This window comes from Trichomycterus rosablanca, chromosome 3 (assembly GCF_030014385.1).
Source record: "Trichomycterus rosablanca isolate fTriRos1 chromosome 3, fTriRos1.hap1, whole genome shotgun sequence".
Lineage (NCBI taxonomy): Eukaryota > Metazoa > Chordata > Actinopteri > Siluriformes > Trichomycteridae > Trichomycterus > Trichomycterus rosablanca.
Window position 1 is genome coordinate 19,206,934 of NC_085990.1, and position 14,642 is coordinate 19,221,575.

At 39.9% G+C, this 14,642-nt stretch overlaps 1 protein-coding gene across 1 annotated transcript in view; it reads right to left on the reverse strand.

The window, feature by feature from the left end:
* Positions 1-14,642, reverse strand: part of kcnn4 (potassium intermediate/small conductance calcium-activated channel, subfamily N, member 4) — a 73,879-nt gene that overhangs the window by 6,288 nt on the left and 52,949 nt on the right. Inside the window, exons 3-5 of the mRNA XM_062991637.1 lie at positions 13,891-14,348; positions 11,793-11,943; positions 4,252-4,362 (exon numbers count right to left, since the gene is read on the reverse strand). Coding sequence (XP_062847707.1) covers positions 4,252-4,362; positions 11,793-11,943; positions 13,891-14,348 — 720 coding nt within the window. The remainder of the gene's footprint in view (positions 1-4,251; positions 4,363-11,792; positions 11,944-13,890; positions 14,349-14,642) is intronic.

The window sequence follows — 14,642 nt, forward strand, 5'->3', positions numbered from 1 at the left end:
GCCAAAAGATTGATCAGTCTGTTTAGCACTAAATAAGCTCAGGACTTAATTCATCTATCTACAAATTTACATTAATATCTAAAACACCGTTCATTCCTTTTGTTTAAGTCTTCTAGACTAATCCTGGGCTAATTCTCTTGTCACCAAAGAAAATCTTTAGCACTTTTTAACCTAGCTAGTCTTTATCTAGCATATTAGCAATTCATACTGCTATAATTAAAAAGAGGTTTTGTACTAAGGAGGTTGTTTTATCATTATGATGTCTGGGCAACAGACAGCACCACAGGTTATACTGTGGGGTCTGCAGGTTGACCTGGTCTCACTTTGACTGTCAACACCAACATCAACATTCTCTGCAAAGACACTAACATGGTAATAACATGGTAATGCGTGTTGTAATGGTATGAGTGTATCAGAAATTTTAAGACAAAAGGATCAAGTGATCAAAAAGTGTCCACTAATAAAAGACCAAAGAAAAATGAACATATTGTACATTGTCTCTAACTGTACACCTTGAATTAGTGCTAACAGTGTGTTCCTAATAAAGACGCCAGTAAGATTAAACAGTATTTAAAAATCCCAACAACACTGCTGCACCTGATACACTCATACCAGAACAACACGCAATGCCATGTTATTACAGCGATTGTGTCATTACAGTGCTGAGACTGGTCAATCACCAAGCAGCTATTGGTTCTATGGGACAACCTGTCAAATGGTAAATGCTGTACATGGAGTGACAGTGTGTACAGACCAGCACATGGGCTACAGCCAGTAATTGTATACCCCACAAAGCTTATAAATAAGGCCCTACCTAATTCACAGCTTAGGAAATTGCACCACAATTCATGAAATGAGCTGTTTTCTGTGTAATAAAAAATCAAAAGTTCAAGTGCCTCATGTATACTGGTTAATTTGCAATATGAGGCAGTCCTAGTGTAATAGACTTTTCTGTGCTTTAGTGTGCTGACAATTTTTGATGTATGTGTTTATGTATTGAATGCATTTTGTCCCTGTGGGGATTCCATAATCATTGAAAAGTGTGCTTCTCTACACACGTGATCATCTCTAAGTAGAACAAGCCAGTAAAGTATTATGCTCCCGATAATTTGTTTATGTACAGTTTATTTCTTACTTTATAAACATAGCAAACTCTAAAGACGCTCGGTTACACTAGCAGTTATTGAGTGACTTTTCTGTGGTGTAGTGTGCTGACAATGTTTGATGTATATGTTTACTATTGAGTGTATTTTGTCCTTTTGGAGATTTCATAGTCAATAGAAAAGTGCTTCTCTACACAAGTGATCATCTCTCTGTAGTCTGTGCTCAAAAGAACAAGCCAGTAAAGTATTCTGCTTCTGACAGTTTGTCTATGTACAGTTTATATCTTACTTTATAAACTCAGCAAACTCTAAAGACGCTCGGTTACACTAGCAATCCCACTAGCAATCGATTAGTCAAAATGTCCAAGATGTCAAAGTGTAAAGAAGCTAAATACACTACTCAGTAACTGAGTGTGGAAAACTCCCAACCAAAAACACAGACCAGTATTTTCGTATTTGAGACCGTCGCTGGATGTTTTAGGTTTACATTCAACCGTTAAGGTAAGCTGTGCTGTGTATTGTAGCTTCCATTTATTCTACGAGGTCTGTGAAATTAAGCACATTTTCTCAATGAATTTAGTAGTAATCAATAAATGTATGTATGTTTTAGTCAAGAGTACCTAATGAAGTGCTTGGTGAGTATATGTATAGGAGAAACGGAAATAAATACAATAAATATTACTTTATAGGACAGTAATTGAGGTTAAGAACATGTGGAAAGGCATGTGGGTTACAGACATTCCTGAGGTTCACATTTCTCTGGTTTCTTTGATTCTTTTCCGGTCTGCATCCCGCTAAATGTGCCACTCCAATCCATGTTGGACTTGTTGGCTTGCGGTATTGGTTATTATTAGGGTATCCAGATACCACTGACAAGAGCGCTGGGGTGAGTACAGGACACTCCAGAGTGAGGAGGTGCCTCGTTATAGGACGTGACAACTGGCAAAGCACAATGCCTGAACCTACAGACCTGCCACTACACATCAGGATAATACCAACCTATCTTATGTAATTTCTATAGTACTGATGCTGACCTTAGCAACACCTGACTTCCAACAACAGAAGCCTGATGCTTATTTAAAGCAAAACACACCAAAACATCCTTTTTTTTTATCTCTCTTGTTTCATCAGTGGAAACTCTCCCCAGCATCTTCCGTCAAGCTGGTTTATTTTGGGGTTTCTTCTTCCTTTTCGTAAGCAAACAGATGGATCCTGTTAGTGGAACGTAACGCAATGCCCCTGTTCTTTCACCATCCGCATGCCCCACCTTCTCCTGTCTACTTTAATAACTCATAGTGGTGTGCTCATACTCGCAGGATACGTGCTGGTGCATGTGGTTTCCTGCGCGTTGCCCAAAAGCTTGTTTGGACTGACACAAGTCCTCTTCCTGACAGCAACCTGATTGTTTCCTGGCTTTGACGCCTTTGGAAGACCATTAAGAGATTTGCAGGCTTATTTTGCCTGGATATTCCAATTTTTCTTCACACTGTGGTGCCCTTTGGAATGTGAATTTTAAAAGAAAAAATTCTAACAGATGTGCAATGTGGATAAAAATGCCCCCTCCGTCAATGCCATTTAATCACTTAGTTTGCACCTATTTTAAAAGACTTTTTAAAATGCTTTTTCTCCCCATTTTTAGCGCGTCCAATTTTTACCCGATTGCGTTATGCTTCCTCTCTACTGGTGCTACCCCCTGTCCCTGATTGAGGAGAGCGAACTGACACACGCCCCCTCCGAAACGTGAGCAATACCCGAGAGCATGATCCCTATCCGGCTCCCTACCTGGATAAACAACAGCCAAACATAGTTCATACTGCCGCTCAGCCCAGCCGGATGGCAGAGCTGAGATTTAATACGATGTATTCAAAATCCCATCTCTGGTGTGCTAGCGTATTTTACCCATGCGCCAACTGAGCGGCTAAATATATGACATTTAAAGTCATTAAATGATATATAAATACATGATTTATATATTATACATGTTTCTTAAGGCGTTTCTTAAAGGCATTGCCTTTTAAATAAAGGAATCACTCCCTTAAACAGGGGGTTCTTCAAAGAGGGCTTTTACAAGGAAGTAAAAGGAGGCCCCCAAATATTTAATTTATGAATAATTAAACATTTTCCTCTCAATTTAGCATAGCCAATTGGTTTTCCGCTGCTGGGGGCCCCAATCGTGTCCAAGAAGGATATCATCCGATGCATGTGCAATCCACCGACCACTTCTTAATCGCCCATACTTTGGTGGATTTGTGTGGAAGGCCAGTCACACACTGATTCCACTTCAGTAAAGGCACCTCAGACTTCTAACCAGTGCCAAAGACCCCACCCCCTTTCATTAGTCCGGTCTTTTCCCACTCACAATAGTAGCCAATATTTGTCTGCTGCAGGCATTGCCAACTGTGCCTGCTAAGGGGCACCCAGCAAACTGGTAGCAAAGCTGGGATTTAAACTCAGAGTTCATAATCCCAGCGCTGGTGCGCTAGTAAAATATCCCGCTGTGCCACCTGGGTGCCAAACCTTTTAATTCTTGAGGATAATAGGCAAATAATCATTATGATATTTATTCTGACTGTTACTTCTCACTAGGTGCTTTGTAAACACATGTTGTGGTAGCTTGGCTGGCCTCATGGCTACTATCACTATCAAATTTGTACTCCTCACTGTACTTTAAAGTCTGGTTTATTTGGCCCTGATCTACCTGATCACTAGTTTCATGTATTTTTCCATGGCTGCTACGGTAGCAATTTATCAGGTAATAGCAAATAAAGGTCTATCAAATCAGGGCAACTAACATTTGTTTAAAATTAAGAAAAGTATAACTAATGTCCTTAGTCCCTAATGTCCAAATCCTGACACCATCTGTTGTGAGACCTTAAAACAGCTGTAAACCACTGCCGCTTCAGTTTTTTAAGAAATGTAAAATCTACCTTTTTGTTTTGAGAAAACAGTGTTTTAAAAAACAATCAGTTCCTACTCCAATGAATATTTAATCCAGAATGTGATCAATTAAAAGAAAATGCTTCTGGGATAAATACTTTTTCCATTGTGTATTCTAAGAAGGATTCAATTTGTTTACATTAATATTTAAAGTTTTTCTAAAAGGTGAACAATCTTTTAATTTAACTTTGTGATAGCTGGTGTACCTCACCTCTTTGGAGATCTGGATATCCATCATGAAAAAGTGCACGTGTTTCTCTCCCTTGTTCAGTGCCAGTTTCTTTGTGACAACAGCAACCAACATGGCAGTGCATGCCACACCCTGCAATATGCAGATGCGTATCGTAAAGTAAGAATCTCAGTAACAGAAAGCAGTAAGAAGTAATAAGGTACACCTAACATACAGATTAACTTTGATGGTATACATTTACTTGATTGTAGCCCATTTGTTGCTTTAAAGACAGTGTCATCCCTGTACACAAAATCATGCAAAATCTGATGATCTATGTTATTCAAGCATGGCTTTGTCTTCAGGGGCCTCGAAAAATGCCAAAAATTAGGTCAGGTGACTGTGAACCATGTCAGCTTTGGGGTTTAATATTTATGATGGAAAAGATAATATTTACTTCAGAAAAATAGCAAAATTGAAGCATTTTTACTAGTAGATTTTTGATTCTCACTACATATTCATCACAGACTCAAGTCTTTGGGTTAAGTTTGAAAACACCCTTTAATGATAAGACAACATGTAGAAGATACATACACAATGCACAACTGTTGTTAAAAGGTTATGGTTACCTATTCTGCTCCAAGGCTTGCATTGGGAAAAGAAGAGGAAAGAAAGAGTTAGTGGTTTTAAATACACTATATGGCCAGACGTTTATGGACTGCTAATTATCAGATTGTTGGACATCCCATTTCAAAACCATGGGCACTAATAAGCAGGTTAATAATAAAGTGTTAAAGTGTGTTTGTCCAAAGAGCATTTGTCAGGTCAGGTACTCATGATGGACAAGAACGCCTGGTTTACAATAAATGTTCTGATTAATTCAAGTGGCGTTTATTGGAGTTGAGGTTTCTCTACACAAAACCATATATTTCTGGACCTTGCTTTGTGCATCAAGAAGCAGATATTTTATTTTACATAACTGATTACCTGCTAGCAATGGGTGTGGCTGAAACACCTGAACTCAATAATTATGAGAGGTTTCCACTTATTTTTTGTCCATAAAATAATGTCAATTTACATTATTTCCAACACACATTTGCAAGGAAGTGGAGGAATTTAGCCTCAAGCCTTCCAGCTTCTGATGGTTCATTATTTCAGACAATGAAACGTTATATTAACTAAATAAAAAAGTTTAGTAAAAAATAAATAAAAAAGCTAATAAAAAGTTGTTTTTCCTTGACTCCACAACAGCTTTTCTTTTTCTCTTGACATGCTGTCATACAAGCTTTAAAATATTTGTGGTAGAACGCTGGATCATTCTTAGGGAAGAAATATGTTCCAGCGGTTGAGACCCTAAGCACGGTTCAATACTGTTACAATCTGGTGATTGTGGAATGCCATGAATGCACGTCTTCATCCTGCTGTTCATCAAACCACTTAATTAAATGTAACAGTATGGGGAAATTATCATACAACATACAACATTACAAAGAAGTGTCTGCACCAATGAGTGCACCTGGTCCTGTAAAATAACCTGATAATTAGTTGCTGTTACACTACCATGCAAATCATTAATTGGACCTGATCATTTTAAAGACTCCCTTCCATTATGGTTGGCAGCAAAAACCATGACTTAAAGAGATCCTTAGGCTTTCTTCAAATGTACATTTGTCCAGATGTGAACAAAGCCAGTTCTAAAAAGGTATGATTTGACTAGCCCTGACTTAACCCCACCGAATACCTTTGCGATGAATTGGAAGCTTGTTTAGCATCAGTACCCAGCCTCACAAGGGCCACTCATTTGAGAGAAGGCTTTTATAGCCACTATAAGGGGGTAACTCCATATTACTTTGGATTTGCCTTTGGTTTTGGAATGCGTTGTCCAACATATTTTGCTCAGGTGTGTACATACTTTATATTCCAAATAATGTAAATTTTTGATAAGAATTCTGTGGTTATTATTTTGCTTTGATGATGCGGAATGATGCAGAATATTATCATGTGATCAAGGAGGAAGCACATCCTTCCTGGGATATGCTAACACTTTACAAAGGATGTCAGTTATGTGGACACCTCCCCAAAACAAATGGCACAGACTAGGTGGAAACAAATGCTGCATCAGATTATAGACACTTACTGTAAATAATGTCCTATATGTTGCCCTATATGTTGCTCTACTGATGTCATACAAAACCCTTGCTCAGTCAAGTACAGTCTCCCTGACCAGTCCTACCACTTCCCCATTTAAAAAATTACCACAAACACCTGAAGGCCTGGGCAAATGTACTTTACCTCAACCAATTTAGAAACCCAACTTGGGTATCTACATTTCCACTGGTCACTTTTTCATTGCCATAATCAATTGGTTCATCAACCAAACCTGCAAACACCTAAAACTAGGGCTAATGGATGTAATGCACCATATCCACTTATATTTCCATTGCCCACTTTGGCATATTACTGTCTTTGCCTCCAAACCTATACACCAATAACTGATGTAGCCAAGGCAAATGGATCTAAACAAACTCAACCATAGTCGCACTGGCCACTGTCACATCACTGCCTTTGCTGCCCTCCACCATAAGCCTAAAACAACCCAGAAATCTCGTCTCAATTACTTATGAACATGAACCAAATGGGCAAACTCACCCTAACCAACTACATTCTAACTGGTCATTGCTGTCTGCTTCTAAAGACAAACCTGAACCAACACCTAAAGCCAGTGCAAACTGACCAAAATCAATAGTCCCAATGGCCACTGTCACATCACTGCAAATAATGCCAAACTTTCAAAAAACATAATGTAATCTAAAACTATAAGACCATCCCTCAAAAATGGGCATGGCAATGCGTATTTCATGACAACTGTACATGTTATGGTCAGGTACATGACCATAGATCAAACTGGTATGGCCAAACGATTGGGTTAAAATATCTCTGAAACAGCAGGGGGTGCTTAAAGACCACTGTAATAAATACCCACCAACATTAGTGATAGAAGGGACAATCCTTAAACTGCTGAAACATTGATGGGCATCTTAGACTCATTGATGCCAAAGGACAAAAGGCTAAAACATCTGGTAAGGACCAACAGAAGAGATGAAGTAAATGTATGACAAGGCAGTGCATTAAACCCTTCTGTGTATGGGGCTGCGTTGTCGCAAGCCTCTCTTGTCTTTAATCGAGAGCACCAACAATGGGCACAAAGGCATCAAAACTGGACATCAGGGCAATGGAAGAAGGCTGGACTTACAAATCCTATTTTCCTAGGACAAATCTTACGACGACCCACCTTGCAACATAGAAAATTTAAAGGACCTGACGGTAACATCCTGGTACCAAATGACACAAGACCCCTTTGGTCTTATGGAGTCCAGGTCTCTGTAGGTCAGATATGTTTTGAGAGCATTTCAGGCACATTGTCCTATTGTTTTAGCTAATTAGTGTATTCCCACTGGCCTCTGTCAAATCAAGTGGGCAAAAAGATTCAACAACTGTCTTTAATCCCTGGTCCTGTCTCTGATCCGACATCTGTCCCTGTTTCTCCCTGTCTCCAATCCAGTGCCAATCCCTAATGATTATATTAGAGAAGAAGATTGATCACTTTATTGATCCCAAAGAGAAATGTGTGAGTCCCAGAGGGAAACTTGTCTCTAATAAAGAACTAGCCTTTATATTGTATCAGGCTGCTGACCTAGTCCCAGTTCCCGTCCTAGTCCCAGTTCCCAAGTCTAAACTAGTGCTAGTTCCTCTCCCAATCCAGTGTGTCTCTAAACCTTTACCCCTGTGCCTCTGTCTTTGACCAGTGCCACTTTCTAGGGTCAGAAATATTCCATCATGTTACATCCTATAATTTTTTAACCTCATAGAAATTAAAAATGTCAAAAATTCAGGCTGAAAAAAGTGGCAAACCAAATATTTTAAGAATTGTGATAAAAGTGATTCAGAATAAAATTTTAAATAGCAAATGTAAAATTAGGCAAGCAGATTTTTTTTTTCTAACAGGTGAAAGGGCTATGCAAGGCCCCTCTCATTAGCCCACTTTTATTATTCCGACTAGATGAGGGTATTTTTTCTCCTGTATGTTCCAAGAATTGAACTCAAGTTGGCACGCCAACCAGATTCACTTCTGCCAAATGCAATAAACCACCTAAAAATGGCAATGGTTGAAAGTTTCCCTGAAAAAAAAAGCACTTATAAAAACATAGTCTGAGGGAGAGTAAGAGGAGTGAAAGATTATTTTCCACTTGGGCAGGGAGGTGTCTGTGTCTGGCTCGAGCCCCACACTCCTGTCGTCTGACTGCACCGGCTTATCAGCTCAGATCAGAAACCAGGAGTGGTGATGGGAGAGCAAGCAACATGGACCACTGACAGATAAATTATTGACCTTAACTCTCTACTTAAACTGTCATTCATGCCGTCCAGTTACCCGATTCATGTTAATTAATTCATTAATTCCCTCTTTAATTTAATTTGAGTATAAAAGGGGAACAGTTTTGTTTGCCTATTGTTTCATACCTGTATCTGGACCGAGTACATCCCAGTGTATGTATTACGTATTTAAAAAAACCAAAACGCGAAAGCCTTGTCACTCTAATCATGACTCTCCTTGGTTCTTTGGAGCTGACATCCTAGTCATCTAACATTTTTTGAAGCTCTGGATTCACAGCTTTTTTTGCCTTATGTCATACCTTGTAAATTACTGATTATTTTCTTTTCTTTTAGATTAAAGCTAAAGCTGAACAAGGTCAAATGTTTATCCTAGCAGGGATGTTGTAGCCTAGTGGTTAAGGTGATTAAGGTCACTGGTTCAAGCACCACCACTGCCAGGTTGCTGCTGTTGGGCCCTTGAGCAAAGCACTTAACCCTTAATTGCTTAGACTGTATACTGTCACAGTGCTGTAAGTCGCTTTGCACAAAGGCGTCTGCTAAATGCCAAAAATGTAAATGTAGCAGTGACCTGTGTTTACTCCTTGACTTCACTTCCAATCCTTGTACCGGTACACAATGCCTGCAGTAACATACTATTGGAAGAACAGGAGCAATTGCACCAAAATTAAGCTTTTCAAATAATAGAAACCTGTTGAGACAATGAGACTGGCCTTAAAGGGTGCCCTACAATATGGCTAAATAAAACAACTATGCAGAGAAATGCAGGACAAAACTCCAGGTAGCTAAAGTTCTTTACAGTCGTTGCTTGTGTTTAATATGAAAAATTAGTTGCTGTTGTTGAGTTTCAAACAGCGTTTTTCTTTCCTTAAATAAAAAATAACGTAAAAACAATATTTTCTGTTAACTATGGTTCTTTGTCTTATATGAAACTTGTAAAAAGATGTAAAAAAACCTGCATGACAGGCAAAAAGGAAAAACAATCAGGAAATATATGGCCGAATGTACGTTGACACCTAACCAAGGCTTGCTGGACATCCCATTTAAAAACCATTGCCAATCATTCATACTTGTATAATAATAAGAAATAAATCATGTGCGTCAAACTTTTTGGGAAAGGCCCTTTACTACAGGAAGATTCACTCAAAAGAGGCCTCGAATATTCTGTAATAACTATCTAATAACTGAAGCAATCTGAACGAAACAATGTGCAATATGCTCCTCAGTATATGGAGCTTCCAACAAGCCAGGTCAGGTCCAAATCATGACTCTCATTGGTTCTTTGGAGCTGACATTCTAGTCATCTGATAATTACAGTTTTTTGCTTTATGTTAAACATGACTGTTACCTTGTAATTGACTGATTACTGTCTTTTAGATTAAAACCAAACAAGATAAAATTTTGGTCCTAGCAGTGAACTTTGTTTACTCCTTGACTTCACTTCCAGTTCTTGTACAGGTACATGATGCCTGCAGTAACATACTGTTGCAAGCATAACATTTACATTTTCGGCACTTAGCAGACGCCTTTATCCAAAGTGACTTACATCATAGTTAAAGTATACAGTCTGAGCAAATGAGGGTTAAGGGTCTTGCTTAAGGGCTCATCAGAAGCAACCTGGCAGTAGTGGGGCTTGAATCAGCAACCTTCGGTTTACTAGTCCAGTACCTTAACCACTAGGCTATGGCTTGCCCCTATTTATTGTACGGCCTTTTTTATAGCATAAGAGCAATTGCACCTGGTTTGGCTTAAAAGAAACCAAAATGAGGCTTTTAAATAATAGAAACCTGTTGAGATTATGTGATTGGCCTTAAAGGGGCAGTTCAATGCCCTACAATATGGCTAAATAAAACAACTATGCAGAGAAATGCAGGACAAAACTCTAGGTAGCTGAAGTTCTTTACAGTTGTTGCTTGTGTTTAATATGAAAATTAGTTATTAAGGTGGGGGGGGGGGGGTGATTACTGTTTCACACAGGGCCAGTTAGTTTCAAATGGTGTTGCCTTTCCCTTAATAAAAAATAATGTAAAAACAATATTTTCTGTTAACTATGGTTCTTGGTCTTATATGAAACCTATATGAAAATATGGCCAAACGTATGTTGACACCTAACCAAGGCTTGTTGGACATCCCATTTGAAAACCATTGCCATTTATTCACACTTGTTGCTACGAAGGCTTACCACAAACATTCGTACTGTGTATGTGGGTCTCTGTAACCATTTAGTCAAACAGCATTGTGAGGAGGTCGGTTGCTGAATGGTGCTGAAATAGAAGGCCTGGCTCACAATCAGCATCACAATTAATGTCAAATTTGCTCAGGAGCTTAGGATCAGAGCTTGGTACAGGTTACTGGACAGTAATGCTTGTACTGGGAGATTCACTCGAAAGAGGCCCCGTTAGGATAAAGCAATCTGAACCAAAAAAAATACACTACATACCTTGACGTATGTGTAACCGATTGCATTACATGCAGTGTTGGAAGTGATCTTCTGCCAGACACATTTCCATGCAGTGCTCCATGTTCCTGAACGTATCAGCAAGCATATTGGGGGGAATAGCAGCAATTTCACGCTGAATGTTTTCCTTTAAATCTTCCACAGTGTGAGGCTTAAACGCTCAAACAAATTGGTGACCCAATAGATTTGCACCATGAAGACGCGCTGCTCAATACTGTACATCACCATCCTGATGAGAAGTCGAGTGACTGAGTGAAGGGGTCCTTTGCAAATGGAGGTTAAATGTCGCAATGGCGCCTACTTCCGACGCTCTGACGCATGGGCATCCATATACTGAGGAGCATATTGCACGTTTTGTTCAGATTGCTTTATCCTAGCGAGAGTTATTACAGAATATTCGGGGCCTCTTTCAAGTGAATCTCCCTGTAGTAAAGGGCCTTTCTCAAAAAGTTTGAAGCACATGATTTATTTCATATTATTTATACACGTTGAACTCAGTTTTGAACTCAGTGTCCACATTTTATTTCACTGACATTTATTTAATAATTGTTTCTCACTTGTGTAGATAGTGCCAAACCAGACACCAGGATACAAAGAGCAAAACATATTAACCAAAATTCCACCCAAGGGGCCTCAAATTAAGGGAGAAAATCATACAATGTACCTTTTCTGTAAGCCACAAAACTGTAATTTTAGCAACGGTTATAAATAGAGTATATAAAAGAGTACAGAAGACTTGTATTGATTTTACCATGACACCAGTGAAGAGGCAGACCACTTTTCCACAGCTGGTCTTAGGCGACACGTCTCCATAGCCTACTGTCAGGAAGGTGATGGCGATAAGCCAGAGAGCTGTACCCATGCCACCCGTCTCCACCTGCGCCTGCCTGTAGAGTAAGACACCAGAGCCGGATTTGTAAACTGATCTACAGTACATAGCCACAAGTTGACCATGAGTTTGATAAACATCCTATTTCAAAACCAAAGTCATTAATATTGGTTTGCCCCACAGAGCATCCACTCTTCTGTGAAGGTTGCCATAAGATTTTGGAGTGTGACTGAAGGAATTTGGGTGGCACGGTGGCTAAGTGGGTAGCACTGTCGCCTCACAGCAGGAAGGTCTTGGGTTTGATCCCCAGGTGGGGCGGTCTGGGTCATTTCTGTGTGGAGTTTGCATGTTCTCCCCATGTTTGCGTGGGTTTCCTTCGGGAGCTCCGGGAAATGTTATATTTCATTTATTTATTTAGCTTTTTGTAATAATAATAATAATAATAATAATAATAATAATAATAATAATGGCTTCTATTACATGAATAAACTTGATTAGACTGATTGGACATGATTGAGGATTGCCAACGCCTGCCTATATAAGGTCCCACAGTTGACAGTGCATATCAGAGCAAACTCCAACCCATGGGGTCAAATGAATTATCTACAGACCTCATAAACAGGATTGTGTCAAGGCATAGATCTGGAGAAGGGTACAGAAAAATTGCTGCAGCCTTACAGGTACCAAAGTGCACAGTGGTCACCATCATTCATAAATGGAAGAAGTTTGAAACCAAAGAGTCACTCTGACAGAGCTCCAGTGTATCCTTGTGGAGATGGGAGAACCTATCAGAAGATCAACCATCCAGGCAGCACTCCACAAATCACGCCTTTATGGTAGAGTGGCCAGACGGAAGCCACTCCTTAGCCCGCTTGGAGTTTGCCAAAAGGCACCTAGAGGACTCTCAAACTATGAGAAACAAGTTTCTCTGGTCTGAATACCAGGCGTCACGTCTGGAGGAAACCAGGCATCGCTCATCACCTGGCTAATGCCACCCCTACAGTGAAGCATGCCGTTGGCAGCATCATGATGTGGGGATGTTTTTCAGCAGTGGGACCAGGGCGACTAGTCCTGATAGAGGGAAAGATGAACACAGCTAAGTAAGAAAACCTGCTCCAGAGCGCTCTGGACCTCAGACTGGGGCGAAGGTTTACCTTCCAACATGACAACGACCCAAAGCACAGAGCCAAGAGAACAAATGAGTGGCTTTGGAGAAAGTCTGTGAATGTCCTTGAGTGGCCCAGCCAGAGCCCAGACCTGAATCCAATCGAACATCTGTGGAAGGAGCTGAACATGGCTGTGTACCGACGCTCCACATCCAACCTGACGGAGCTTGCAAGGATATGCCAAGAGGCATGGGCAAAAATGTAAAATAAAATTGCATATTTTCACAACCCTGTTTTCACTTTGTAATTATTGGTGATTGTGTGTAGATGTTTAAGGCCAAAAAAAAAGAACTCAATCTATTATAGAATGAGTCTGTAATGTAATAAAACGTGGAGAAGGTGAAAGGGGTGTCAAACTTTCCGGCTTGACTGTATGTCCCAAGCCTATTTAAGTATTTTATTTTTAAATAAAGTCGTCTTTTGGTCCTGGTCCACATCAGCATAATCAAATTACTGAAAAAGACAAAATTTGTTTAATATTCTTTATATTTTCTGTGCACTAACTGGGTGTTGGGTCTGATTTGTTCTGTTCATTTTCTATTTCATGCAAAAATAGCATTCACCTCTTTGTGGGCCTCACCAAAAAAACACATTTTCATCAGAACTGAAGCATCTACGCTAAGTTGGCAGGAAATAAAGGAATATTTGTCTGCGGTCCTGAAATGGATCTATTTATAACGACTCTGTTACTAAATACTCTTTTCCGAATCAGGACTTCAAATTGACCATCAACAGAGATGGGAGGATGAATTGGTGCCCGGCGGCTTGGTGTGCTCATGAACATGTTCATGTACAAGTATGAAAATATGAGTGTGTGTGTGAATGTGTGTGTGGTCTACCTCTCACACAGCCGTAGCATCCAGGCGGAGGAAAGCCAGAAGAGCATGATAAAAACCAGCAGTGTGCGGGCTGGGTACTTGTTCATGAGTACCTTGAGGACAAAGCGGAAAGTGAAATTGATGTTGTTGAGCGATCCGATGCTCCTGTATGAGGCGCTCAGCAGAACCTTGCTGTGCAGCAGTATGGCCCGGTGAACCAGGTACAGTCGCAGGAACATCAGCGCCGACAGCAGCAGCTCCAGCTCCAACCACGGCTCCATGGGACTCCCACAGAAGCACAGAGGTGTCGAGATGAAGGGGGAGAAGGAAGTGGAAGAGTTTGTCCATGAGACCAGTGGGCCCATGTAGATTCCCACTGGGTGGAGGGCACACACCAGTAACTCTAGAGAGATGCCTAGCACCCTGTTGGTGGTCATGGCGATGCGCCAGTCCACCTGGTTGTGATCTATGATGAAGAGCTAGGAAGTAGAAGAAGCAGATGAATCATAAATAATCTTCTTTCATTTGTTTTCAATATCTAAAATACACAATAAAGCCAAAAATATGTAGACACACGACCATTAATTTGGACATTCGATTCCAAAACTATCCCCATTAAAGTAGAGCTAATTTCTAAATAATTTCTAATTATACCTCAGCTTCAGCATACAAACAGATAACCTTACATTTTTATTAAGAATTTCTAAATAATTTTTAATTATACCTCAGCTTCAGCATACGAACAGATGACCCTACATTTTTATTAAGAATTT